At 42.7% G+C, this 26,900-nt stretch overlaps 1 protein-coding gene across 14 annotated transcripts in view; it reads left to right on the top strand.

Moving 5' to 3' along the window:
• The window catches only part of TFAP2B (transcription factor AP-2 beta), a 34,074-nt gene extending 18,217 nt beyond the window's left edge, over window positions 1–15,857 (top strand). For 3 of the 14 annotated variants that reach the window (XM_065055659.1, XM_065055658.1, XM_065055663.1), the window contains 6 exons: window positions 828–902; window positions 1,167–1,386; window positions 3,958–4,076; window positions 6,640–6,781; window positions 9,026–9,285; window positions 15,750–15,857. In XM_065055659.1, coding sequence (XP_064911731.1) covers window positions 828–902; window positions 1,167–1,386; window positions 3,958–4,076; window positions 6,640–6,781; window positions 9,026–9,285; window positions 15,750–15,799 — 866 coding nt within the window. In that variant the 3' untranslated portion in view covers window positions 15,800–15,857. Of the gene's footprint in view, window positions 1–827; window positions 903–1,166; window positions 1,387–3,957; window positions 4,077–6,639; window positions 6,782–9,025; window positions 9,740–9,867; window positions 10,049–10,649; window positions 13,847–15,749 lie in introns of those variants that run through there. The other 11 variants (XM_065055664.1, XM_065055668.1, XM_065055665.1 and 8 more) reach the window with 8 other exon arrangements.
• The last annotated feature ends 11,043 nt before the right edge of the window (window positions 15,858–26,900 follow it).

Here is a 26,900-nt window from a genome sequence, read left to right as displayed (position 1 = left end):
CATCTGTCAGCTCTTATTAACTCTTGCATAAAACATACCTTAAGTACGGTGTGTTATCAATTACTTGCAGAAATGAAACAACTGGGAAAATGCAGGGAGGGTCCCTATAAATTAAAGTGATTGGTTGATTGATTAGAGCACCTGCTGTAAATCATAACAGTTACACACAATTATTGAAGTTCATTTGTAAACAAAAGTCACGTCACAGGGTAATTATTCTCATTCTTAGTTTAGCCGGGTTTTTTTTTTTTTTTTGTTTATTTCCGAGTGTGTCTGGTTGTTATTATAGGAATTTGTTCGTTATAATCCCCTTGGTTACTCTTAAAATAACCTCACTAGTTTCTCAGAGACAACACATATTGCATTTTATCGTGGTTTTAGTTTGTTGAGTTTCACTTTATTGTTCTGTTTTTACCCCTCCCCCACCCCCATAACTACCTTCAAATATGTGTTACAGTAACTAGATCAACTTAATTTAGGGGTGGGAGAATTCTTATTACTGCACGGACAGCACAGTATGATCAGGGTGGCAAATGCCACGGTTAGAACGGATTCTTTTTTTTTTCTTTTCTGGTGTTAGTTTTTCTGAAGAAAAGGACTTATTTTATTTCGTAAACCAGATTTAACAAAAACAAAACAAAAAATACCAAACAAAGCAATAACAGGGCTGTCTTCTGGTTGTTGCATCCTCCAGCCTTATACTTATTTAAGACAGCAATTCCCTTCTTCTGGTGAATTTAATCCTGGCTCAGCTTAGCGCTAATGGAAACATTAGGGAAAAACAAAAGGTGGTAAATTTTCATTTTTATTTTTTTTTTCCCCTCCAGAAAGGCGCTGTCCGTTGTACAAAAGGCATCGGGGGGCTCTGGTTGAGACACAGGCTCAAACCCGAAAGTTGCCAGGTGCTTGCCAATACGTATTTTATTTCCCAATGATCAAACCCCGCATAGAGGCTGTACTGCACCACCTTTCTCTCCATCCATCATTCATGGAACAGTTTCCTAGAGGTTGGGGGAACAGCACCCTTTAGGTTGCTGGAGGTAGTCAGAGATTCAAAATTCCCTTTCATTTTGCTGTTTTGTGCATGTCAGAGAGACTGTGGTTAATCTCTACTCCTTCGTGCCATAATAGTTTCTCTCTCCCCTCTTCCCCTTTTCTTTCTCCAGTTCCGGTTCCTCCAAAATCTGTTACTTCTTTGATGATGAATAAAGATGGCTTCCTGGGTGGAATCTCAGTCAATACTGGAGAGGTGTTTTGCTCTGTACCTGGCCGCTTGTCTTTGCTTAGTTCAACTTCAAAGTATAAAGTAACTGTGGGAGAAGTTCAAAGACGCCTTTCTCCTCCCGAGTGTCTCAATGCATCCCTCCTAGGAGGAGTACTTAGAAGGTAAGAAGCTGGGGTGGGTGTGTGAACATGGCCCTGTGTGGGCATCCGTGCATGCACCAGAAAAATTTGATCAACAGTAAAGAATATTGCAAATATGCATTGATCTTGTGTGTGTAATGTTCAGGATAAGGTGAAAATACGCTGTATTCAGGTATTGAGATTATTGTGCAGAGACTAGAGTAAGATTAGGCCTTGTGCAGTTTCTGTCAAAGAATTCCCAAATGAAGGAACCGAGAAAAGGAAATTTTCACTTACACACGCACAAACTTTCTATCTTTTCTTCTTCTCTTCACACTTGTCTCTTAGAAAATGGACAAAAATAAAATGCCATGATGGGCATGTTTCAGTTAAATGTTGCAGGACGAACTGGATGTATTTCAGGACCTGATGTATTTCTAGGCATTTCCTTGAAAAATTGATGAGGCTTGCTCTATATGGTAATAATGATAAGGCAATTAATGTGATGTCATACAAGCCATTATTGAAATTGGCAGGGTAAGGTAGGTAAGTACCTGACTAAAGAAAAGCCATTAACAGATAGCTTTGAAAGTCAGAAACTGAGTGCTTCATCTAGATAAGGTAGCTGGACGAATTAGTCACAGTTGGTCTTCAGGCCTTTGCTCTTTAACATTCGTGTAAATCAGCCACTAATGTCCTCGTGGATTTTGCTGAAGACCTTCAAAATTGTTGGCACTATTAATGCCGAGGAAAAAGAAGACCATGGGATAACCTGGAGGTCTTGTTGCTTCTCCATCTTATCAAGTGAGAGATCGTACATTTAGGTACCAGAAACAAGGATTTAAGCTCCGACGTCATCGTCTGGAAAGACTAACAGGAGAAGGCTTTTATCTTCTTGATAAGTCCTTCTTGACTTGTCTGTAAGAAAGGTGAGCTAAGGCTCTATCTCCAGTCAGAACAGGGAAGTAGTGATATGGTACGAGGTACCAGTTCACTGAAGCCGATGAAAAGCTGAGAGGGGATAAGACTTTATTTTCTACATGTGAGGTATACGCCAGACTGGAAGGCAAAGCATAACTTCAAGACAGAAATACATATAATTAATTTGGCCCTGAATAAGATTCAAGTCATGTTTAAAAGCTGCTAGTCTTAGAGGGGGGAAATACATTGCCAGCTCCTGCATCAAAAATAGGGCTACGTTGACTTTAAGATGTTTTAAAATGAAGTTGGTATGGAGGGTTTTAATTTTTTTCACATGCAAAAAAAAAAAACTGTGATGATGTCAGAGACTCCAGCCCCGCGTCTGGAGAGGAGAGGGCAAGTCCTGCTACATGCAGTCAGTCACCCAAAAATGCACGTGAGAATTAGGGTCTCCCAAAATAGATGTTGTTCCACGTGAATGTCTGTAATTATTGCTCAGCTGTGATCCTTGCCAGTGAGAGCAGCAGAGATTTTTTACTTACAGATGCTAACCTGCCTGCTCATTCTGTACAACTACAAATGGAGTAGGGAGAACATCTGAGAGATACACGATAGAAAATGTGATTATCAAGGTAAAGAAACACAATTATTGAACTTCAGTGGATTTCTGGAGATGGCCCAAGCCATAATCATTGGCTGCTGCTGACTTCAGTTCCTATCTTTAATCTAAATTTTAGACAAGCTTTTGCTTCAGAGCAGATGAAATATAGAAAGCCGCTCTCTTGCAATTCTGCCATCTCGCCCTATTTACTTTAATTTAAAATAGTGGGAAGCCAGTCTGGCTTCTTTGTCGTTTCTGGTTTCCTTACTCTAAGTGTGACTGCTAACTCTTATACAAATTTTAAGTCAGAACTAAGAGATATTTGGGATGAGCTTCAGTCTTGGTGCCCAAACTCCCTGATTTCGCACGTGGCAAGGTTTTATCCCTGAGGGTCTACATATGTATAAGCGTGGGAACAATAGCTCTTTATTTCTCACCTATAGCTCACTCATCCTTTTATTGTCCTTATCAGCAACCTCCGACAGATATTCAAATCTTCCTTCCGGCACTCAGTTCCCCCTGTATAACGCTCCCTGCCTTTGGGCTGGCTCTTCCTCCCAGAATCGCCTTTTTGCTTAAGAACACATTCATACACACTCACGAAAGGGTTCCTGAAGTTTCATAAGTATTTTCCCCCTTTTCTATTTGTCCACAGGCACATACATTCTTCTTTCGAGCCTCTCAGATTTTTTTTTTTTCTTGTTCTTCCTCCCATTCTGGCTCTTTCCTGGAATAACTGAAAATTTAATTCTCCTTCTCTATCTTTCTGCCTGTCTCCCCACTCCATCCTAATACGAGTTAGTGTCGTACAGTAGAAACCCCCTAGCTCTCTAGATCAGAACCCTATCCATTAATTATTGCTATCTGGCATTATTTGATTTCCCTGGGTAAAACAGCCAGAAAAGTGGGTTCATTCCCACTCTCACCCCTACGAGAAATCAAACAAATCTCAGCAAACTCGAGCAGAAACCAACACACCCAAATCACGTCGAGTGAAAACCCTCCCAGGCTCCACTGACTACACAGACTAAACGTTTCTTCCAGAAACACTTGCGGGGTTAATCACGATGTTAATTTCTTTGCCATTCTAGAGCCAAATCGAAAAACGGGGGGAGATCTTTGCGAGAAAGGCTAGAAAAAATCGGTTTGAATTTACCAGCCGGCAGGCGTAAGGCCGCAAATGTCACTTTACTCACCTCCCTGGTGGAAGGTAAGCCGAGGGTCGCAGCTCCTTTCACACCCTTGCCTGCTCTGAACTCGTGTCTGACATTTTACCAACCAAAATAAAAAATCAAACCCCCAAACTTTAGGGATCAGGTGGGAAAACCTTGCAGAGGTGAAATTCAGGGCGGACTAAGATGAAAACCGGCGAGGTTAACGATCCCATTCCCAAAAATGAAATCATCATTGATTCCTCTTGGTGGCAAGAATGCGGTTGTGTGAGTGTGTATATGTATGTATATATGTGTGTATATGTGTGTGATTATTCATGGCTGTCCCATTCCTCATTGCTATTGATTTCCAGTCTGTGCTCTCCGACTCCATGTCTACTCCATCCTCCCGCTAATTCGCTCCTCCTGAGCTTATTTTTGGCCACTACGGGACGCTCAGCCAGGAAAAATAGTACATATTAAATATATATAGACAGAAATCAGAGCAATTGAAGAGTCGCAGAGCACGGTTTACCTTAAGGTGGCTAGAACTGAATGAAGAGACAAGCTACTCCTGAGGAAGGAGAGAGGGAAGAGGAGACTGAAGTTTCACCTCATTTCGAGTCAACTAATGTCATTTTGATGCTCGGCGTGTTTCTTTGATCTATCGTTAACGTAGGGAAAAGTAAAATGTAGAGCCACTAATATGTTTAGGATATGTGTGTGCTTATGCTAAGAGAAGTTGGACCTTTTCCAAAAAACACATAACCGAAATAGTATGGGTGCATTTATGAATTATATGTATCTACATTACACATACACACCAAGAGGCGTATAAATAATCCACTTATCTCTTCTGCATATAAGCATGCATAAACATTTGTGCTAGATATTAACTTTTCAACTCAATCAAAAGAGTTTGCCGCATGCAGAGCTGAAGGCAGGTTGGTAAAAAGACGGGGGCTGGTATTAACGAGCTGCTCCTGGTACCCACTTGTAGGTTATGCTGAGTGTGCAAAGCACAGCGCAGGTTATGAATTAGGGTCGCGCTATAGGAGACGTGTGTGAGAACAGCCCTTTAACACCCGGTTTCGTGCACATATGTAAAAACAAGAGCATCCTACTCACAGAAAAATCATTCCCTCCTCGAAGCTGTTCTGAGGTTCCAAAGCTTGCGCGGTTGTGTAGTGATGCTAAAATCTATGTCAAGTGTGTAGTAAGGTGTACATTACCTCCTCTCCCCTGATTTCCTTACAAATCAACAGTTTACCTCCAGAGAGCTCCCTCTATTTTGGAAGCAGCTGCACCTGCTGGAGATTTATCTTTCTTTCCTGCCACCAGCCAGGCTTTAGCGTCACTGCAATTGTATCGCCGAGAGCAGAAACGCTCCGGCCGGGATTACCCGAGCGGTGCCCGGGGGGACCCTGCCCGGGGCGGTGGGGCCGTGGTGGGGACTCCCCGGGCTCCGCCGGCTGCCCTCGCTTTCATTAAGCGGTTTGGTGATTAGCAAGAAGCTTTGGAGAGCAGAAGACGACGTTGGAAAGCAACTCTCGGTCGTTAAAAATAACGTGGTCCTGGAGTTATCAGGCATATCTGTTTTGAGGGTTGGAAATCTTCAACCCCCTGGTCCCTCAGGCGGTGCTTTAAAGGGTTTAACGCTTTATTCCAGAGGGGCTGAGCTATAATCTGGTGGAATCCCCCTTGAGCCTGGGTTTCCCTTCCATCCCCTCCCCTTCCTATTTTCCTATTTTCTGAAGCCACTGTCTTCTTCTCGTGGTATAAAGTATATCCATAGGAGTTGGATGACACGAACCTCTGAAGGCAAGAAACCTGAAAGCAGACAGGCAGGAAAAGTGACAATTAGAATAATTATTATTTTTCACAGAAAATGTTGCTATTAGTTGCTATCCTTCCACAGGGCAGACAGGAGTTCCTACTGCATGATGGTCAGTTAAGAAAGAAGATTAATAATTTCTATCGGGTGAAAGTCAGTTATTTTCAGTAATTTACTGTTGTAGCAATAATTGTGATAGTGATGCAAGTGCTCTGTGTACAAACAATGTGTATATAAGCATACACACAAAGAACTGACGTTAATATTAACATTATGTCAATGTCTGTAAAATTTTGGACAGTGTTATGGTGTACTGAAACAGGAACTATTTCTCTGCTGTAAGGGAAGTTTGGATCTTTCTGTCTTTCGGGATTTGAGTTTCCTCTTGCCTTTTTTTTTTGGTCCCAGTTCATTTGAAAGTGTGTGTGTGTGTGTATGTATGTGTGCACACTTCTCCCACAGTTCTGCACAATCAGCTCCATGTGTACGTACCATCACAAGCGCATTGTAGCAAAGTCAAACCCCATCAGCTGAAAATCTGTCCCGTCAACTAACTTCTACCCCCAAAACAGGGCTTGTGGAGGGAAAAAACCTATACCCGGAGCTTGTCCCTAAGATGTAAGGGATGATATAAATTTTCTAAAGACGGCCCGAAGGAGCTGGTCTCTCCTGGAGGGAGCGGTGGGCAACAGCCCTGCTGCCCCTCCCGGGTGCCCGGCAGGTCGGACCAGCCCAGCCCGGGGCCGGCGCTGCCCGGAGGTGCTAATGTCCTTGTCGTTCTCCTCCAGGTGAGGCCGTACATTTAGCTCGGGATTTTGGGTACATCTGCGAAACGGAATTCCCAGCCAAAGCTGTTTCTGAGTACCTGAACAGACAGCACACGGACCCCAGCGACCTCCACTCCCGGAAAAATATGCTGCTTGCTACAAAGTGAGTAAAGAGAAAATTCTCCTGCTCTTCAAACCCTCCCTCTGGGCTCGTTTAGAAAGCCGGCAGATTTTTCCGGTCCCCAAATTATACCGGCCCCATGGGGAGAAAAGTTGTTCGTAACCTTCTATGGGCAGGGGAGACCCTATAATGTCCCTCTGCAATGGGTTTTCTGCCCACACACACTGTCCTTATAGAGGATGTAGCTGACTGTCCCCTAGCTACCATACATAGCTTCCAAGCCCCTCCCCAGTTCAAATATCTTTATGGAAAGGGGACCAAAAATCTATATTTTGCCTCCACAGCATGTCTGTCTGTCCCTCCTGCTGCTCACACATACCTGTTTGTCTGCTACCAAACTGCAATGTCTTTACCATAGGGTTTAAAAAAAAATAAAAGTAACAAAAAAGAAACACCCTCTACCACCACCATGTACTTGTACTGATGCTCGGTTTGGTCCTCCCAGCTCATCTTTCTCTCTCGGGACTTTCTCGGTGAATGTGCTGTATCAGATGATTTACACTTGGCTCTGCCTCCCAGGCTATTAACTGGGTGCTTCATGATTTGCTTGAGTCCTGGATGGTGGGTACTCTGTGTCTCCACATATCTCCATCTATCTGCAAGAAATTTTAAAAAAAGCTTAAAAAAAAAAAAAAAGAAAAAGGAAAAAAATACCAGCCCAAGCAACTCTCATTTATTTCATACTCTGGAATGTGGCTTGCCTCAGATGATAGTGTAATTTAAAGAGATATATGGAGGGTTGAAAAATCATTTGCTCAAATTCGTCCAGATGTTTTTTAGACGTGATTGGAATTTGATTGCCCTTTTCCGCAGGGTCAGAAGATATTAATGTCCCAGAACTTTAATTGCTCACAGACCCTGCTTTGCTCTTTGAAGATGTAAAATGTTGGACTCATTACTGTTTGTTCTCCAAATTCAAAGTTTCCTCTCTTGCACTTTCTTAATGGATAATACACATAGAAGTAGACCTTTATCTTTCCCCACCCTCTGAAACCTTTAAACCACTGGGAATTTCAGAGATTTCAGAGAATTTCAGAGGATGGGAGATGAACTCCTTTTTAAAGTGGTTGTGGTTTGTTTTTTTTTTTTTTTTTTTTTAATTCCAGCCTTTTCTCTCCAGTCCCTGGGTAGACATCTGCCTCAAAGAAACTATTCTTTTGGGAACCCCACCAGCCCTCAGGGTTTGTACGTTGCTCAGGCACCCGTTGACTTGAAGGCCTTTTGGACCAGAGCAATGCAAAAGAAAGTGGTGGTGAGGGAATTAATTATAAAAATGAAATCTGAGTTTTCAAAGGTGTGGGCAAACAAACAAGAGCCAGAGGTCAACTCTGATGTGTTAATTGGGATGTCACTCCCCAAAATAAAATAGGAAGTGCTTGCTTTGCTCCTTATGCAATGAAGAAGCCAGCATGGAGTCCTAAAGTTCTGATCTTTCTCAGTAAGGTGGCTCAGCCTGAGCAGTCTCAGAGGATGCTCCATTTTGGTCCTTTCCTGCACCCTGTCTCTGTGTCACCCAGTAGCTCTCAGCACGCGGTTGTGCTTTCTTCCAGTAATAGCATTGGTGGGAGCTGCTTTGAGCCAGGGTCAAGCCTCCAGGAAGATGGGCAGCTAAAAGACCCATGGAACATCTCACAGAATCACAGAACGTCCTGAGTTGGAAGGCACCCACAAGGATCATTGATCTTTGTTATTTCTAGAGACACCAAGCAGGGCTGGGTTTTCATAGTGCTTCAGAATAATAGAATCATAGAATAGTTTGGGTTGGAAGAGACCTTCAAAGGTCATCTAGTCCAACCCCCACTGCAATGGTCAGGGACAATGGACATCCTTGTGGCTGCTGGAAAGATTTTGATCTTCAGACCTGCTGTTATCCTGCAATTGCAGAAAACTCTCTCCTGAAGAACATAATCCTGAGCAGGGAGCTGCTGGCTTGTCATGGTCGGTTCCCAAGCATTGCTGAAGGAAAGGAAGGTGGAAAACCTGATCTAGCTAAAGATGTCCCTTCTCATTGTAGGCAGGGGGGTGGGTTGAACTAGATGAGCTTTGACGGTTCCTTCCAACCCAAACTGTCTATGAGAAAGGTCCCATCCTAAGGGCTTGAGATCACCTTTGACTTGAATCTACCTCTTTCTTCAGTCTTGGTTATCTTGGAAAAGTGTGGGATGAGCCTAACCACTGCTTTTCTCTCTCTCTTGTCCTCTCTTTGCCTTTCTTTCTTCTGTGCAGGCAACTTTGTAAAGAATTTACAGATCTCTTGGCCCAGGACAGGACACCCATTGGAAACAGCCGGCCCACCCCTATTTTGGAACCGGGCATTCAGAGCTGCTTGACTCACTTCAGCCTCATCACTCATGGCTTTGGGGCCCCCGCTATCTGTGCTGCCCTCACAGCCCTTCAAAACTACCTGACTGAAGCTCTCAAAGGCATGGACAAGATGTTCTTGAACAACAACACTGCTAACAGGCACACATCTGGCGAAGGACCAGGTAGTAAAACTGGAGACAAGGAAGAGAAACACAGAAAATGAGAGAAAGAGAGGGAGAGAGGGGAAAAAAAAAAAAAAAAGGAAAAGAAAAAGTTAAATAAAAGGAGAAAAGAGAGAGATAATCTTTTAAAACAAAACCGTCTTAATTTTAGCTTTAAAAATATTGGATTGGGCTTTGGAAGAATTCTATTAGGTAGGACAAAATAATAATAATAATAAAAATAATAATAAAAGAAAGACAATAATTTAAGATCAGAGGAGCACAATGGCGCAAGATCAGTGGTTAAGAGTCTCTTGCCAGGAATATTTGAAGACAACCACCAGGATTTTTTTCCCGCTTCTGTTCTTTCACATTTTTAAAATAATGATTGGGGGGATGGCGGGAGGGGAATATAATAATAATAATTAATAATAATAATAATAAAAGAAAGAAACGAATAACTTATTGGAAGAAATCGGAGAAACATTTTTGGTGTCAGTGCTTTGATTTATTGAGCTGCACGGTCTGTCTTGCTTTTTTTTCTTGTTTTTTTTTTTTTTTTTTTTTTTTTTTTTGAATGACGTCCTGTCTCCACTCCTCTAGCTAAAATGATCTTCCAGAGCGTTCCTTTCTGAACAACCCCATCACATCATTCCCCCCCGCAACTCTTCCCATCTCATCTCACCACCCTGGCTCTGTCTAGACTAGGAAAGGAGCCGAAGTCACCAACACCAGCCAGTTCATGCTGCGTTCATGGCAGCATCTCACGTTAATGCCGTTAGATGGCAAGTTTCAAGTCACTGTAGCTCAGCTGAATTAACTGACTGTACTTTTTAAGAACTTTTTTTGTTTTTCCTGGTCTAGACAGACCTTCTGTTTAGATTTCCAGCGTTTACAGGCGTGTATGGGTGTGTGTGTGCTTATGTGTGTGCATATGCGTATGCACATACATAACTTGATGGGGTGCGTGTGCATCCTGTGTATGTTTGTATATATATGTATGTATATAAATATATACATATATATTTAATATGTGTGCATAGCCACACGTATTTATGCATGCAAACATACCTTTGTAATTTAGTACTTGCCTTTGATGGTAAAATGCCTTGTCTATAATGGGTTGCGAAATTTCAAAGTAGGGTCTGGTAAAATGTCAGTGCTACCTGATTTCTTAATTTTCTGAGATCTCCTCTTTTTCTCTAGGGAGTTTTATATTCCTAACTATGCCGATGTTTCAGTCCTTAATTTCCTTGACTAGTGTGTGTGAGAGATATCTTCCCCCATTTTTAAAGAACTGTTAACAACAAAAAAAAAAGAGTGATATGAGTATGTAATTCTTTCTCAGGAGTATGCACTATTTTATTTTCTTCTGTTTCCTAAAGCTTTGCCCGCTTGGCTTATGAGCTTCTTCAAAGAGGACTAGAGATCCCTACACAATATATCAGGTACAGAGAAAAAAAATCCACAATTCTGATATTCTGATACTTTTTTTTTTCTTTTTCAAATCAAAGCCAGTTGTTTCCGAATTCTGTAGGTGCACTTCTTTAAAGAAGCTCAAAGGGAATAATTTGAATGAGATAAAAAAATATGAGTTGAAACTGAGGTGTAATGCTGCAAAGAAAATAAGAGCTGTGTTGAATGTTACCGCATTTGCTTGGCACTAGGGTTTTGTACCCAGGGAGGAAAGGGTTGCCATGTGAGCTGGCTCCTCGTGATGGGAGTGGGGAGGGCTTGCCAGGGAATATCCTGATTTCTAAGCTCAGTCTGAGGAAATCTGTTTCTCTTAGAAAGCTTTTTTTAAAAAAAAAAGACCTGTCTTGTGACTCTTGCTTTAGAACAAGTCAATGTAGGGGGGAGAATCCTTCTTAACTTAATGTTTTGCTTGGTGGTTTGGTGTGTGACAGGATGTCTTATGCATATGATTTGGGGGGGTGCAGGGGGAGTCTGATTTCTTTCCTTCTTTTTTTTTTTTTTTTTTTTTTTTTTATAAGATACATTTCTTTGTCTTCTCTTGTATAAATAATGCTGAAGTGTAAGGATGTGAATTCCTAGTTGGATTCTGCTGTATTGGGTAACTGCCTGTGTTTCTCAGTGGGGCAGAGTTCATGCACTAGCACATCTTTTTGTTTATGTCAGAAGAGTTACTGAGTGCAGGTAAATCTCCTGGAGTCACTGGCAAAACTCCAGTGGGCTCAGGCATCCCCTAGGATCCCTGTTAAAGCTTCAGCAATCCCACCCACCCAAGCAGGCACATCTGAAGCCAGAGAAAGAAAAAGAGAAACTTTAGTCTTGTTTTAGTTTCTTGATACCTTCCAAAGTGGATGGTGAGGGAGAAATAATTCATCACTACACTACATAGTCCCTGACAAAATTCTCTTGAAAAAAGCAAATGAGCCCCTTGATTGTCACCCTTAGTGTCATTAGCTGTCTGAGAAATGGCTACAGCTGAGAAATGGCCCTGCTCTGCTTTTCAAATCTTTGTGCAGCAAGTGAAGGTCTTGGTTCTTGTTTCCTACTTGTGAGATGGAAATGTGTATGTCAATAGAAATTCAGGAATCACCCAACCCTAAGGAGCACTGAACCCTTTGGAGCTGCTCCTCATTCAAGTACCTTTGGCTCCTCTGAGACAGAGTACTGTGGGGAATATCATGTGAGAAAAGGGGGAAACTGAGACAGACAACCTTCTCCATGGGCTGCTGGGGTGAGTTGGAGGTGCTCTTTGACCCTGGCAGTGGATTTGGTGATTGACATGCCCCTGTGGATGTCACCAGAGGAAGTGTGGATCCCTGGGTGATGTAGATCTCATGAATCATCAGTAGGCTGAGGACCCCCAGACTGAAGAGCAGCCTCCCACCCTTTGCCAATTGTCCACAATTTCAGCAGGACCTGGAGAAGGACAATTGAAGCTCCATTGCAGGGAATGTCCCAGCAGTGATACATGGGAAAAGGAAGGGCTGCATGTGTGTGTGTCTGGGGAGGAATAAATGGCACCACCTGAAAGCTTATCTCATGATGAGACTATTCTGTTTGTTGGAGCTGAGCACAAACATGTTGCTTTGCCCACCCTCTGCAAATAGCCTTTGTGATGAGCCCATGGGTCCAACCCTCCTCCATGATTCAGCCCTGTGTAGGCAGACCCCAAGTTAACTCACAGTCTTCCACCTCTCCACCTACACACGTAGGGACATCGGGACCTGATCCTTGTCATTCCAGAGCTTCCAGCTGAAGGCTTTGGTGGGATGTTGGAAATGGTCCTTCCTTGTCTTTGGAGAGACATTGGGGATGCTCCTTTTAACTGCAGAAGACAGTACCACACCACCACTGTTGGTTAATGCAGCTTCTTGAGGAAAGACCTGCACACACATGTGCACATGCACACATGTGTGAGGGCCTGATCCAGCTGCTGAAATCTCCCTTAGGCACAGGTTTAGTCACCTGGACCAGGACCTAAACCTTGAGAAGGTTGAGTGAAGAATTTCAGCTGGTAACTCCTGGCAACTTTGAATCTGCCCCTTGTGCCTTCTACTTGGAATAGGCAGACAAAAGCCAGGCTGTGCTTTGCTCAAGTGAAATAAAGGCAAATGTAAAATTCCCATTGATTTTGGTGGGAAGCTCCTTGTTTGTTCTCCAAAGCAGGGAGACAAAATCCACCAGTTTTCTGATTGAAACACGACACAGGAGCATACCCATCTCTGTTTTTCTCCCAGCCTAGTACTGGTCCCAGAGAGAAGTGTTCATTTATCTGTGGCTCCTATCAATGCTGAGGACTGAGGTCCTCCAAAAACTACACTCAGTCTCCCCCTGGAAGGCATTTACCTGCTCCCCTGCACTTTCCCAACCCAACTACTTGTGTTGGCGAGGCACCTCAGATGCTTATCTGATAATCGAGTTATTAAAAGATTTTGTTTCCTCGGGATCATAAATCAATAAAGAATTTACGGCAGCTTTGCTTTTTATCTCAAGGGAAAAGTTGGAGGAGAGACCGTGAAAAGTTTGTTTTCAAAACAAACAGGTGGGTTGCTGTAAATTTAATTTCATTCTTAGTCTCTCTCTCTCTTTTTCTTAATAACAACTCTTTATTTTCCATGGGCAAATTCTTTGTTTTTGTATGCTCCCTGACTTTTAAAAATTATTTTCCCCTGGTTGTTGTTCACACAAGGTGTGAAGGAAACAAGAAACCAATTTTATGGGAATCCTTTTACAACCCGATGATTTCTTTAAAATCGGGTCGTGTCTTGTCCCACCTAATAGAAATTCTCTGTGAGAAGCTGTTTCAAGTCCCTTTACATCCCAGACCAACCTTCCCCAAAATCCCCAAATTTGCATTTGGGGCTGGGTGGGAGGGAAGAGGGAGGATGGTTTTAAGACCTTTAGCTGTGCCCAGAGGGCTTATTCCCTTCCCCTGCTCATTTCTTTCTGACCGGTTTATCACGCAGACCTATTCGGCTTTGTTTTAATATGTTTCTCGGAGAATATGGTGCTCGTTTCAGCTGCCGTAGGCATTGCCAGATCGATCCAGCCAAACTCACCCCTCCCCTCCGGCTTCCCTATGTAAGAGAGACCATAGGCTTTTTACAAATAGTATATTTTCTTATAGAAAGGGAAAAGAAAAAAAAAGTAAAAGAAAACATCCCCAAACACACTGGCAAGTGTTCGAATAATTTGTGAGAAACAAAATATTGTGTGCCAGGGAGGAATAAAGCAAAAAGCAATCCCAAATGCAAAGCTCTGAAAAGCTAATGAAAAACTGGAAAGATGGAAGAAAAAACCAAGAGAAAGTCTCCTTTTATACCCCAAACCATCCCTTTCACCTCCTGTTCTTGAAAAATCTGACCATGCAGTGAGAAATATCAGTTTATTGACTCTTCCTGAGAAGAAATGCGGAGAGGCATTCAGTATTGAGTTTGTATATATTTATTTATGCTTAATTTAACGGGAATGTGTAAATATGGCGAGCAAGTAGTTTTTGGGTTATTTATCTGTGAATCTATACCTCTGTGAATGGGTGAGGGAATTTAAAAACAAAAAGTAAAAAAAAAAAAATAAAAAAAGCAAACAAAAAAGAAAAAAACAAAACAGACAAAAAAAAATCCCGCTTGACTAGATAGTATCCTATCTGAATCTTTTCTGTTCTTTATAGACAAGCTGTTATGGTAATGGGTAGAAATTGGTTTCTTGTCCAGTGATGACCTGATTTACATAAATAATAAGAATAAGAATAAAAAAAAAGAGATTGTTGTGTTTTGTTGTATTTTCCTCTTCAGTTTTTTTGAATGTTGGTGCTGCTTCGATTCTGCAGACGGATTTACTTATAACACCAGGAAGTCTTTATTTTCCCAGTCTAGGCTTTGGGGAAATTCAGGACATGTCTCTACATTAAAGAAAAAAAAAAAAGACAATAAATATTGCTTCTCAGAAATGTTGGTATTTTATTTCTGTCTGATTCAAAAGTGTCCATATTTTTACCACTCTTACCTCTTCATTCTAAGCAGACCTATAATAAACCTCATGTCATGTTAACGTGAGCTTTCGTTTCATTTTGCTTTTACCAGCTGAATTAGGAGTAAATCTTCTTTTCCTTTTCAAAGTAGTAGCCATTAAAAGAAAATGTTATGTAAGCCTTCAACATCAGGAACCTATTTCCCCCCCCCACTGCTGTGTTACTGTTACTGTACGTTTCATTTATGTATACGTGGATGTGAGTGTGTATATGTATATAGATACTCTTATATACGGATCGGGAGTGATCGTATCCACAACGCGGGATTATTTTCTACCTTTAGGTCTTCAGTTGCAGCACCACTAATTAGCAAAAGGAAATATTCGAACCAAAACAACTTCTTCCTCCACCTCCACCCTCCCTCCCCTCCATTCCCAAGTCGGTTTTATTTCGGTTTGTAACTGACACTCATTAAGAAGAGGCAAGGGGAAATCCGGATCTCCAGGGCTAACTCGGAGCCACTGGAGTGACTCGGGGTTTACCCTGTGCTTGGGTGAAAGAGGAGGGGGTCAGGACTTTTTTTGTTTTGTTTTGTTTTAGATATTATCATGAAAAGCACCATATCACGAAAAGCACTTTTTATTTATATATTTATTTATTTATTTTTCCTGTAAGTCAGAGGCTGGAAAGGACCGTCAATTTAACCCTCCCGCATAGTCACCCTGAAAACAAACACAAACGTGTGCTCAAACAGAGAGCCCCGAGGGTGGAAACCGGTTTAAAGCATCGCTTTTACTGCGGTGACCTGTTGTAGTTAAATACCGGCTCTGAAGATTTGTCTGGGCTGGGTTTTATCTCTTGGTTTTTAGGGAAAGCGGTAGTTTAAGAAGGCAGATGGAGAGATACAGGAGCCATACAGGCGGTGGATCGGCTTTTGCAATTTAATATTTATCTCGAGGGGTGTGGGGTGGGGGAATAGCAAAAAATAAATCCATGTCCACCTCCACCTCCCAAACTACCTCCCTTCTCCCTCTCCTTCCAGCTTGGACTACAGGAGCCGACTCAGCTGATCGCCCAAGGTGTCCAAAATAAATCATCATCATCGTAATAATAAAAAAAAAGAAAAAAAAAAAAAAAAAGACATTGCAAATGACGACCCCAAAGTCTATTTTATGGGGAAGCTTTCGAGGCTCGGCTGCCTCGGCTTCAGCCAGGCTTGGACTCAGCCGTGACCTACTTTCTCTCCTCGGAGTGATGGCAAAATCGCCCGGAGCAAGTTTGGGGGACCCGGGATGGAGGCAGCAGGTCGAGGGAGGCGGGACGACGGGGACACAGCAGCGCCAGGGGTCCGGGCAGGGGAAAAAAGAGGTGGGGACAGCAGCGGAGCTGCGAGCAAAAGAAAAAAGGGAATCCCACTCAGCCCCCCTCTTTTCCTCCTTTTCACCGGGGGTTCGCAGGGCGATGAGTAGGGACACCCCAAACCTCCCCAGCCCCTGCGGGCAGGTGTGGGGTGAAGGATGCCAGTGGGCAGAGAGAACTGGGAAGACCAGTGACACTGGAGCAGATTTCCAAAAGCCAGGCTGCATGCCATGCTTTTGTAGTTTGTTTTCTTTTGTTTAAATCGCACCGATGATATTCTTTTTAGTAAAGCATATGTTTTACATGAAGCCTTTCAAAACAGCTCTCGCAGTTCCCAGAGGAGTCTGGGAGGGTTGTTTGGGGGACGAGGCAATCAGGAAGTTCCTCTGTTGCCCAAGAACTGTGCAACAGTTACGTAAAAAGGGGATTAAAAAAAATGCACCAAGGAAAGCTCTTCTATAACTCAGCAGAAACAGCCTCTTGTGGAAACCGGGAGGTCCCTTTAAAATGGGACCCAACGAGATGAGGAAGGGCTCACCCCGAGTTTCCGAGGCTCCCGGCGACAGTGTCGAGGTCGCAAATTCAAACCATGTATATGTATATATTTACAATAAAGTACAGTGAGCTGCTCCGGGAGGCTGCCGGTGCGCCCTGTATCCCCGGACCAGGTTCTGCCCCCGCTCCCCCCGGTTTGGAGCCCGCGGTGCTGGAGGGGCTGGGACACCGAGGGTCTGGTGTCAGCAGAGAAGGAATATTCCTGCTGATCTCTGTTCCACTGCATTCCTTCCTTCCTTCCTTCCTTCCTTCCTTCCTTCCTTCCTTCCTTCCTTCCTTCCTTCCTTCCTTCCTTCCCTCCTTCCTTCCCTCCTTCCTTCCCTCCTTCCCTCCTTCCTTCCTTCCTTCCTTCCTTCCTTCCTTCCTTCCTTCCTTCCTTCCTCTCTTTCCCTCTCTTTCCCTCTCTTTCCCTCTCTTTCCCTCTCTCTCTCTTTCTTTCTCTCTTTCCTTCTCTCCCTCTCCCTTTCTCTTTCTTTCTCTCCCTTCATTCCTCTCTTCCTTTCTCTCTTCCTCTCTTTCTCCCTCTTTCTTTCTCTCTCTTTCCCTATTTCCTGCTCTCTCTTTCTTTATTTCTATCTTGCTTTCTCTCTCTCCTTTTCCCTTTCTCTCTCATTCTTTCTCCTCTACTTTCTCTCTTCCCTCTCTCTCTCTCTTTCTCTCTTCTCTCTCCCTTACCTCCCGGTCTTTTTTCATCTCCTAGCTTCTCCCCCCAGCTAAGGTTAAAAATAAATGTATAGCAGCACTAATACAGCTCATCAAAACTTTCCCTCCCCACCAGTCTGATGTTATAATCTGCTTTCCCACTCATCACCAGCGGGGACCTTCTCTCCGTCTCTCCTTTCTTGCCTCAGTCTCTTTTTAAAGCTCTAGGTAGTTCTAGTTTCCATTACAAAACTTCACCTTGATTTATATAGTCATAAACATCATTTTTGTCTTTCATCCCTTTGGGGTGAACTCCTTTCTTGTCTTCCTTCCTTTTGCCGTTTTTTTTTTGCCTCTTTTCCCTCCCCACCTGCATGGTATGGCCCACATTTATACGAGACCTCATAAATAACATCTGGTGTCCCTATGATGGAACCAGTCAAATGTCTTAAATAACCTCCAGTACCAATATATTTACTGAATTCCTTTGGTTTTTTTTCTGTCTCTCTCGTAAACAGGCATCCACACGTATTTTTTTTTTCCCCTCGTAGCTGGACGTGTGTCTGTGTATGTGCACAGTTGTACCAGGACATCGTGTTACACGTCGTGTCACAACTGCGTGTAGCTCCGCTTTGTCGTGCAGAGCCGGTCTCGTTCGCGCACCACTACTGACTTTTATGAGTTAAGGGAGGTGGAAAAACTGCGTTCCTCGTATTTGCCTTCGGAATTAAACACTTGTCATAGACTCCAGCCGGTGCAAAGGGTCTTTCCTCCCACCACGGGCCAGGACTCTGATTTCCCCGCACCCCATGGCCCTGGGGGCCCGATCCGGTGCCCCAGGGCAGCGAGAAAAGCGCTGCTCTGATTTCCCTTCCAGCAAGTCGTTCCTCTGCCTGTGAACGCTTTCTGGTCGCGGGAGAGAAGGAAATCTCCGGGGATTTACGAGTTAAGAGTGTTTTCATACCTTCTCCTTAATACGGAGCTAGGCAAAAGCCCAGAATCTCACGCAATTACGAAATCACCGCAATTACTTTGGAGCTTCCTCCAAACAACACTGAAATTAAAGGAGTGTGTGTGTTTGCATGTGCGTTTCTCACCCGAATATCCAGAGACAATAATCCTTTTAGTCCCCTTCCTTGCCCCGGATCTGCCCTGGACGGGGCAAATGGAAAAATCCCCATAACAAAAAAAATATGAAGACAAAACCACAAGCCCCACAAAAAAAAAAAAAAAACAAACCTAACCAAACAAAACCAACCAACAAATAAAAACTCAAAAAAAAAAAAAAAAGGTTTAACACTTGGCAAGGTGTTTTTAAAGCAAAGACAAGCAGGATCCTGAGAGCTACCCGGTGCAGTGTGACCTCCCGGGTTGCCCGGCGTGGGGAGGTGCTGTGCCGGTGATTATTAGTGCTATTAAATAAATAAACAGCGGCGTGCGCGAAATACCCGTCATTTTCTGACAACATTTGAGGAGGAACATTTCCTTTAAAACAGAAATTAGTGAGCGTTGAGATTTACAAAGAGCTTTGGGTACAGTTGCAATTGTAGCCAGAGTTTTACTCGCTTAAGACGCCAAGGTGAATGAAGTGCTTGTGGACATTTCTTTCTAAAAATACATTAAAGAACCAGGGAGGATCTTTTGCCCCATGAAACCGGCATTAACAATAGTTTATCTCGCTCTTGGTGCACAGAGCATCACCCGACAGTCTTCGCTCCTGAAAAACTCCCAGTGACTTAGCTGAAAACTGCTGTTGCCTGCAAAGCAAAAAAAACCCCAGAAGTTGCCGGAGCAGTTCCTCCCAAAAGCTGTGACAAACGATTGGGGCGAGAGTAAGTCCCGGTCTCCTCTATACTCTGTTTATTTCAGTACAGAGTGGATCCTGTTTTAGCTGGGTAAAAAAAAAAGCGTGTTTCCAGCTCTGTATGGAAAATCACAGTACAATAACTGGTAACAATGGGAAGAGGTAGTGGTGGTGTAAGAACTGCAAATGGGGCTAGAACGCATTTTTGGATAAAAGTTTTTCACGCAAATAGGCTGGATTAAAAAATCTATTTCAAATTGAAAGGAAGGAGGCGAAATATTTTAAAAGGAAAGGTTCTGCGTTTTAATATTAACATTCGGCAGTGAATGCGGGAGATGTTTTTGCTTGACAAGTAAAATAAACACCGGCTTTAACCTGCTCCAAAGAGCCGCCTGTTCATCCACTACTCATCCTTACGGTCACAGAACACTCTGCAGACAGGTGAGTGAAAAAAGCTGAGAAAATGAAGGAGACGACCATTTAAACCCCTCCAGTCTCACTTTCCTGGGTCTTTGCCATTGCAGCCGGAGCCTGGAGCTTTTCCTTGCACCCGGCAGCTGCCGGGGGAGAACGGGGGCGACGGCCGAGGCGTAGCAGGGACCTCCTTCTCCACCACGCTTCAAAGGTTTCTTTAAACTTTAACTTAGGAGTGACATGAGACGAGTGAAAGTAACTCAGCCCCGACCTGTAAACTGCATTTTTTTTTTTTCTCCGCCCTCTCTTTTTTTTTTTTTCTCTTCTACCCCCTCTCCTTGCTCTGGCTTGGCTTGGGAAGTTGGGGCTTGTTTAGAAAGTTTAGAAAGAATAATCATTAAAAAAAAAAAAAAAAAGGAGGGAGAATTAGTTACAGAGAATTTCCCTACTGAATAAAAGGTGATAATTATAGCGTTTTTCTCGCCACTGTGGAGCAAAACCCCTGCCCCAAAACAAACAGATGGGGCTGGGGAGCTGTGCAATTTTGGAGGGTGGATGTGAAAAGTCAAGAAGGGCTTATCCCCCTCCTCTAGCTGTAGAAATCGTGCGTGTGTGTTTGTGTATATCTATGGACTTGTGCTACAGACCCGCAGGAAATATTTTACGGCTACTTATCTCTCCCGGTGCAGAAAATGAAGGCTACAGGGCTGTTTTTTTTCCTTGCTGCAATGCTTTCTCCATCTCACCCTGTTTATATGCGGTTGCCCCAACCCCGTGCAGGCAGCCTTTCGCATTTTCTTTTATTTGCTAAAAAACACCTGACACACTGCACCGGGAGGCTCTTTTCTGCAGTCTGGGGCTACAACCCCTGCCAGGAGGGATGGACCCCGCTCAGAAACACGCTCGGACAAGGCTGGTACAAAGCAAGAACTGACAGCTTGATGCGGGGGTGGAAGGGGAAAGAAAAGTTGGGTTAACCCCAGTGATAGCCAAGGTCAAGGTAATCCCCTCCTAAAGTTGTGAAAGAGGAAGGTCTAGGAGGGAGCTCATCCTTCCTCCAGCCTCATACCGAGCTCCTTCACCTTCGCAACACTTCCCGCTTCCAGTGGGGTCTGCACGGCTCCAAACCGGCCCCTTCTTCCCTCAGTGAGGGGTGATAAGGGGATCGCCCTGCTCGCTTTGCTTCCCCTGACCTCCCCCCTTCCCCTCGCCCCCTTCCCAACATCCTGTCAAGCAATAGGCTGTAAAATAGTTATCCAGCCCAGCACACAGGCAAGTGCCGTTTGAGAGTAATTTCTGCCCCGGGCGTTTGGCCGGGGGCAAAGCAAGCGTGCTCTCTAACTGATCAACCTGGATATTTCATTATTCATTAATTTACTGTTTAACCAAATCCCACTCATTATCAGAGGCAACGCTTGGCAGAGCCCAGCGAACAGTAGCAGTTGTTGTCAGGCGTGGAGAATTGGCCCATTTGATCCTGGGCTGTTTTATTATTCAACACCACTGACTGAGAAAAAGGCCCATGAATAATAAAGAGCCAAAGCGTGTTTGAACTGAGAAGCATGACACAGCCTTACAAAACAGCAGTTAGGAAATTAAAGGCGAGGTGGCCCAGGCTTTGCATTTTTTATTCTCACTGTGGGCACAGGCATTGGGATCCCACATTTTCATTGCTCCTGTGTTTATTGTTGTCATTATTACTATTTCCCCACAAGCCGTTTGAGAGGCGTAAACCCAAAATCTTAGCTGGGACCTTTAAACTGCAACTTCCTCTCTGCTTCATCCTGATTATAATTTTGATTTTAACAGTAAAACAGATTGTTCTCCTTGCTTTTTAATCCTTTACTCCGTAGGAAATTAGCCCACTATAATCGTCCAATCTGGATCATTTTGGGTGCAAATCCACAAAAATGCTCACAATAGAAGGTTAACTGAGCACTGGGTGCCACAGAAACTCTACTAAGATCCTGAAGGACCCTCAGGGCTGGGACTAGTCCATCAAGATCAAGTCTCCAGAAAACTGCTGTTCTGAAGGCATTTTTCATATTTTGACACCGTCTTCATCTCTAGGCACTGACTGATCATCTGCTGAAAAGAAGAATACATGTCCTAGACAGTGACACAATTTATTTTTTTTAATTTTTCATAGTAGTAGCAAATTATCTAATAGTAATCCTTATTGCCATCATCATGTTTTTCACTCTTCTGAACCCACATCTTTGATTTTTTGCCCTAATCCTTCCCTGGATATATATATATATATATAACTCACAGGTGTTATTTCAGTCACATCAGGATCAAATTGCATTTTCCAAAATGCTTCCATTTTTGTGGGACACATAAGACTGTCCTATCAAGTAGTAACATTTAACATTCCTTTTGAAGAAAGGTTTTCGTCTCCAAGGCTGCTAAAATATGGGGTTCTGAAAAGGAATGAGGAGCAAGCAGTCCACAGGAGCTTTGAAAAATGTTGACCAAAGGTCTCTGACTTATAAAAATCATCCAAGAACAGCAGAGCAAAGTAACTTATCACCTGTAGCTACAATAATCACGAGTGAACCGGGAGTGTTCACAGCAGCTTAACCCTAATCTCATCCTCTTCAAATGGGAGAGTTTTTCCTGTCTTTTGGTCAAAATATTATTTCTCTGTTGTCCTTTTGATCTTTGTTGATTTTGACAACTGCTGTTGTGAAATATCCTCTGATTTCTTTATATTGCATTATAATTTATGTTAGAAACAGCATGTTTAATGTCATCAAGTTGTGGCAAATATTTGCTTTTTAATCTTTCTGTGGACAAATGTCAGGATGTGTTTTGCCCTTCTTAGTTTTTTTAACCCCTTTCTGTCAACTTTGCCAGGAGTTATGGTAGGAACAGTCATGGTATTTCAGTCCTCCTTGTATGAAATGCCGGGCATGATGCTGAGGATCCCACCCCCATAACATTGAGACTTGTCCTCCCTGGCTTTGCCACTTGTATCTGTTCAGACTTAGACACTGCTTAAGACAGACAATGAAAATAGATTGTTCCTCCTGTTTATGTTCCTCCTGTTTATGTCCCTTCCTATCTTCTCGCTCATCTTCTCCCCTGCCTCCCTGAGATACACAGAAGTGGGATTTCTGATGGGTGGTTGCCGTGCAGGGAATTATAATTATAAGAACAAGCGCAGGTTATCTACACATATTAGTTCTGGTCAGGATCAACAAAGACACCCTAAATGATTTAGAGTTACTTGATTTGGATCAATTGCTTATTTAATTAAAAAGTGGCCAATTCAACCCCAAACCATGTCTTTTTTTTTTTTTTTTTTTTTTTTTTTTTCTTTTTTTCTTTTCTTAATTTGTGGCCTGGCTCCCTGTTAAGGTATTTTTGAACAGGCCATGTGCACACTATTGTGGTGGCAGGCACTTATCCACAGGCTCTGTCTCATCCTGCAGGGTGTTTTTTAGTTTTTTTTTTGTGTTTTGTACTTTTTTTTTTCTTTATTTTTTCTCTCTCCCCCTTCACCCCCGCCCCGCTGTTACTTCCATAACAACCAGTGTGAAATTCGTTGGGATTTTAAAGTCTTGATTAAAAAAATAACCCAAGTCCAAGTCTCTGTGAGCGATATGGAATTGGAAATTTGGTTTCTTAGTCAGAGCTTTATCTTATCTTTCTAAATCAAAGCCTGCTTTAGAAATCACTCCAGATTATACGAGCTTCCTCTTAAGTCTGATTCAGACTGGCTATGGGTTTTAAACCCTGGAAAAAATAATAAGGTATCTGTGCATGTGGGTGCACATGGGCGACTATGGATGATGTTGCTGGAATGAAATGTATCCAGTGAAAACAGTCCCACAGCAGCCCTCATTTCTTGTTAGCATTTTTGTGTGGTCTTCTCACACCTCTCAGGTGAATCTTGTCACTAGGAAGACCTGATGAGTCTAAGGGCAAGGTCCATGATCACTGAAATAACTTTTTTGCTGAATTTAGGAGAAGAAGGATTTCACCTGCATGTCACCATTACCAAAATGCAAAAGATGGCCATGAAGTCATGCAGAAGGGACTGTATACACAGATAGTCTCAGACGATGGCAAACTTCTTGGGCATCCAGTCACTGCGATGGTGAATGGTTGGCCATGTGTTAGGGAACATTAGTAATTTGCTTTTATAACATTTCTATAGATGCAACAGGGTATTGAGTTGGTGACCTTCACATTCCTACATAAGAAACTCCATCCCTTTCTCCAGCTGAAATAAAGATACAGCCCTCATCTCTTTAGGGTAGGAACTGTCTTTTGTTTGAAGTGCCCAGCATTTTATGAAATGGCACCTTGACTTTCATTCCCATTATGTACTAAAATAAAAACAACCATGGCATATATTCTTCAGGAGGTATAAAATAAAGATTCAAGGTGATTTCCTGGGAAGGCAACATTCTACAGGAACTGAAGGTCTGTCTCCTCCTTGGTAAAAAGTGGGTGCTCTTTGTGTTGCTGAAAGAAAAACTAAAAAACATCCTGCTGTCAGGATGAAAGAAGAAATCTGGTGTTTCCATGAATGCATGAATGTGACGAGCAGACGTGCGTCCCAGTGAAGGCTGTTGAGCATAAGTGGATGCGAATGCCAGTGAAGGATTATACTGTAGGTGCAGAATTGCAGGTTTAATCACATGTGATTATAATTGAGTGTGGGGGGAGGTGGGCAGCACTGGTGGTGTAACTGAATGGGGAGTGTGAGGGTGTGATTGTAATTAAGTGTGGGTGTAGCATGCTGAACATAAACGAATGTGAGTGCCAGGAACTGGGTATATAACCAAATGTGAAAGTGTCTGAGTGAGTTCATGTTAATGGAGGGAAGAGGCTGTGATTGAAGCTGAAGGTGAATGTGGATGCGACGGAGCTGGTGTGTGATCCAAGGACTCTCAGAAACCAGAGTGGCAGCAGTAAGACCTCAAGAAATGGGCTGAAATCCTGTTTCTGGAGCAAGAGGTGGGAGAGGTGAAGCATGTGGATTGTAATCAAAATGCAGCCTGGGCTTTCTAAACTGCAGTGTTAGCTGGGACAACCCTTCCACAGGGGTGCTCAAAGTCACAAGCAATCTCATTGACTTTACTGTAGCTGAACATGCATGAATAAATACCAGGAAGAAGGACTACAAAATCAGTGGTTGTAATTAACGAACCCAATAGTGAATAGTGCTGGGCTACTCTACAAAACATTGACTACTTGCTCACATAAAATACTATACATATTTTTTCCCGTGTTTGTGCTCCCAGTGCATTATGTGTATATATATATATATACACACTTGTAAGTTTACTGCAGGAAATTTTGTACAAATGAGAAATTTCCAATGACTGTTAGAGGATATTTGTGGCAGAGGTATTTTTCAAATACTTTTTTTCACATGTAACATGTGTTTCTAAGAACTAAATTAATCCAATCAAGGCAAAGAGCTAACACATCATAAACTATGCATCTAATCAAAACTAATTAGCCCAGCTTGATTTTCATATATCAAACATATACAATGAACAGCTTATAAAATTGCAACCAAGATGCCTCAGATAAATTATTTGGAATGTGAATTCAAATAATGAATAAGTTGTAACCTTTAACACCATGTGTGAATCTAAAAAGAAGTTGAATTAACTCAATTCTTTTTTGCCCCTCTCTAAACTAGTTGTGCAGCTCTAGTTGTTTGTGTGCCAGAATGATTGAAAATGATGCTACCAGCAGCATTCTCATCGCCATTTACCAATGTACGCAAGTTTCCTATTATTTTCACCTTCCTTTTAACAGCTTCTCATTGAGACAGGCACACACTTCTCTTCACATGCCTTAGGGCTTCTTGACAGTTCAGAATTTACCAGAATAGCTATTCCAAAATTCTGGAATAAAATTGGCTACATGGGGGCTTTAATTAAACAACTACTCGGGAATCATCATCCAGAAACAGTAAATTTCCGGGAGTAGAAAACCTTTAGAGGAACAACGAGGCTCAATGAGTACAGACATGGCAGGGGAAAAAAGAAAAAACACAGTGTTTTCTCAGACTTACTGGAACAGCTGCTTTGTCTGATTTTTAAAATATACATAAATTGGGATAAAGAGGCATATTCTGGTTGTTTACTAAAGAACTGAAGTTAATCTCACTAGATTTTACTTGTCCGTAAGGTAGGCAGCTGTTTAAGTTGCAGAAGTTGCCTCTGTACAGATAGAGCTTCATCCAGCAGCTGTGTGATTCTATCCTGACATGAGTATCTACATAGGCTGGATGAACATCATCTGTACATTTTTGTTTCTCAAAGGACTTGACAGGGACTCAGAAGACTCAAAGGAGATGGTATGAGTTAAAGAACTAAGAGGCCACATCTGATACGGTTGCTAAATTAGGTACAGATAAATGGTAAAAAGATGACTGTTACTGCTTACTTTATGCTAAGAAGCCCTTTGAGTTGTAAAGAATTGGACTTCCCCAGAAATCTCATTGCTACTGCAGACTTTCCTCTTTCCTTGTCCTGTGTTTTTTTGCATAAGTGGATTTAACTTGCAGAATGTAGGGGAGATTCCCTCAGTTTGACCTAGGAGGATTCAGTGTCTGTGGCTTAAAGGGTAAAACATCAGTTCAACTTTCACAGTATCTTTAGGGTCATAGATGTGCTCATCACATCCACTTTGCTCTGACACCTTCTTAGCTGCTTGGTCTTGCTCTGGTTTCATTTGTAGGCTTTGATGGGAGGAATACATATTTTCTACTGAGAGCAGAGGATTTTTGAATGTAGCCTCCACATTCAACACTTGCCACCATTTGTAATATAGTGGCAGGTCTAGGATGCAAAATAGCTATCCAAAGGGAAATTATCTTCCCTTTTGTTTCCTCACTTCTGGTTTTACAGTGGCTTAGTCACAGCATGAAGGAGTGAGATTCTTTTTTTTTTTTTTTTTCAAAAGTAACCTAGTGGTTTAAGGGACTTTGTTGGGATACAGGGGCCTGAAATACTTCAAGAGGAGCAGGATGTTGACCCCAGTCACCTTATTCTTGGGCAAAAGCAGCTCTTAATTCAGCTTTGAATAAAAGTAGGCATGAACTGTGACACCACCTGTTATTCACCAACCCTGCTCAGATCAGAGCACACATGTGGGACTGGGACACTTGGGGTCATTAGATACACCCCACTTGTGAGCCTCAGGCAGGTGGCACATCAGCTCAGCTCAGGATGGTGGAATCAGGATAGTTCTCTGATTCGTTAGCTGTTGTAGACATGAATTCTTGGATCATGCTCCCAGCCTTCTCTTTCAGGTATGAGAGTCTGAGGACACAGATTCTAGTCTGATCTGTGGGTGTTAAGTCATAGAATCATAGAATAGTTTGGGTGGGAAGGGACCTTCAAAGCTCATCTAGTCCAATCCCCTGCCACAAGCAGGGACATTTTC

The sequence above is a fragment of the Columba livia genome, chromosome 3, assembly GCF_036013475.1.
Source record: "Columba livia isolate bColLiv1 breed racing homer chromosome 3, bColLiv1.pat.W.v2, whole genome shotgun sequence".
Classification (NCBI taxonomy): domain Eukaryota; kingdom Metazoa; phylum Chordata; class Aves; order Columbiformes; family Columbidae; genus Columba; species Columba livia.
The sequence above is the reverse complement of the archived record's forward strand: the minus strand, read 5'-3'. Positions and strand labels throughout refer to the sequence as shown.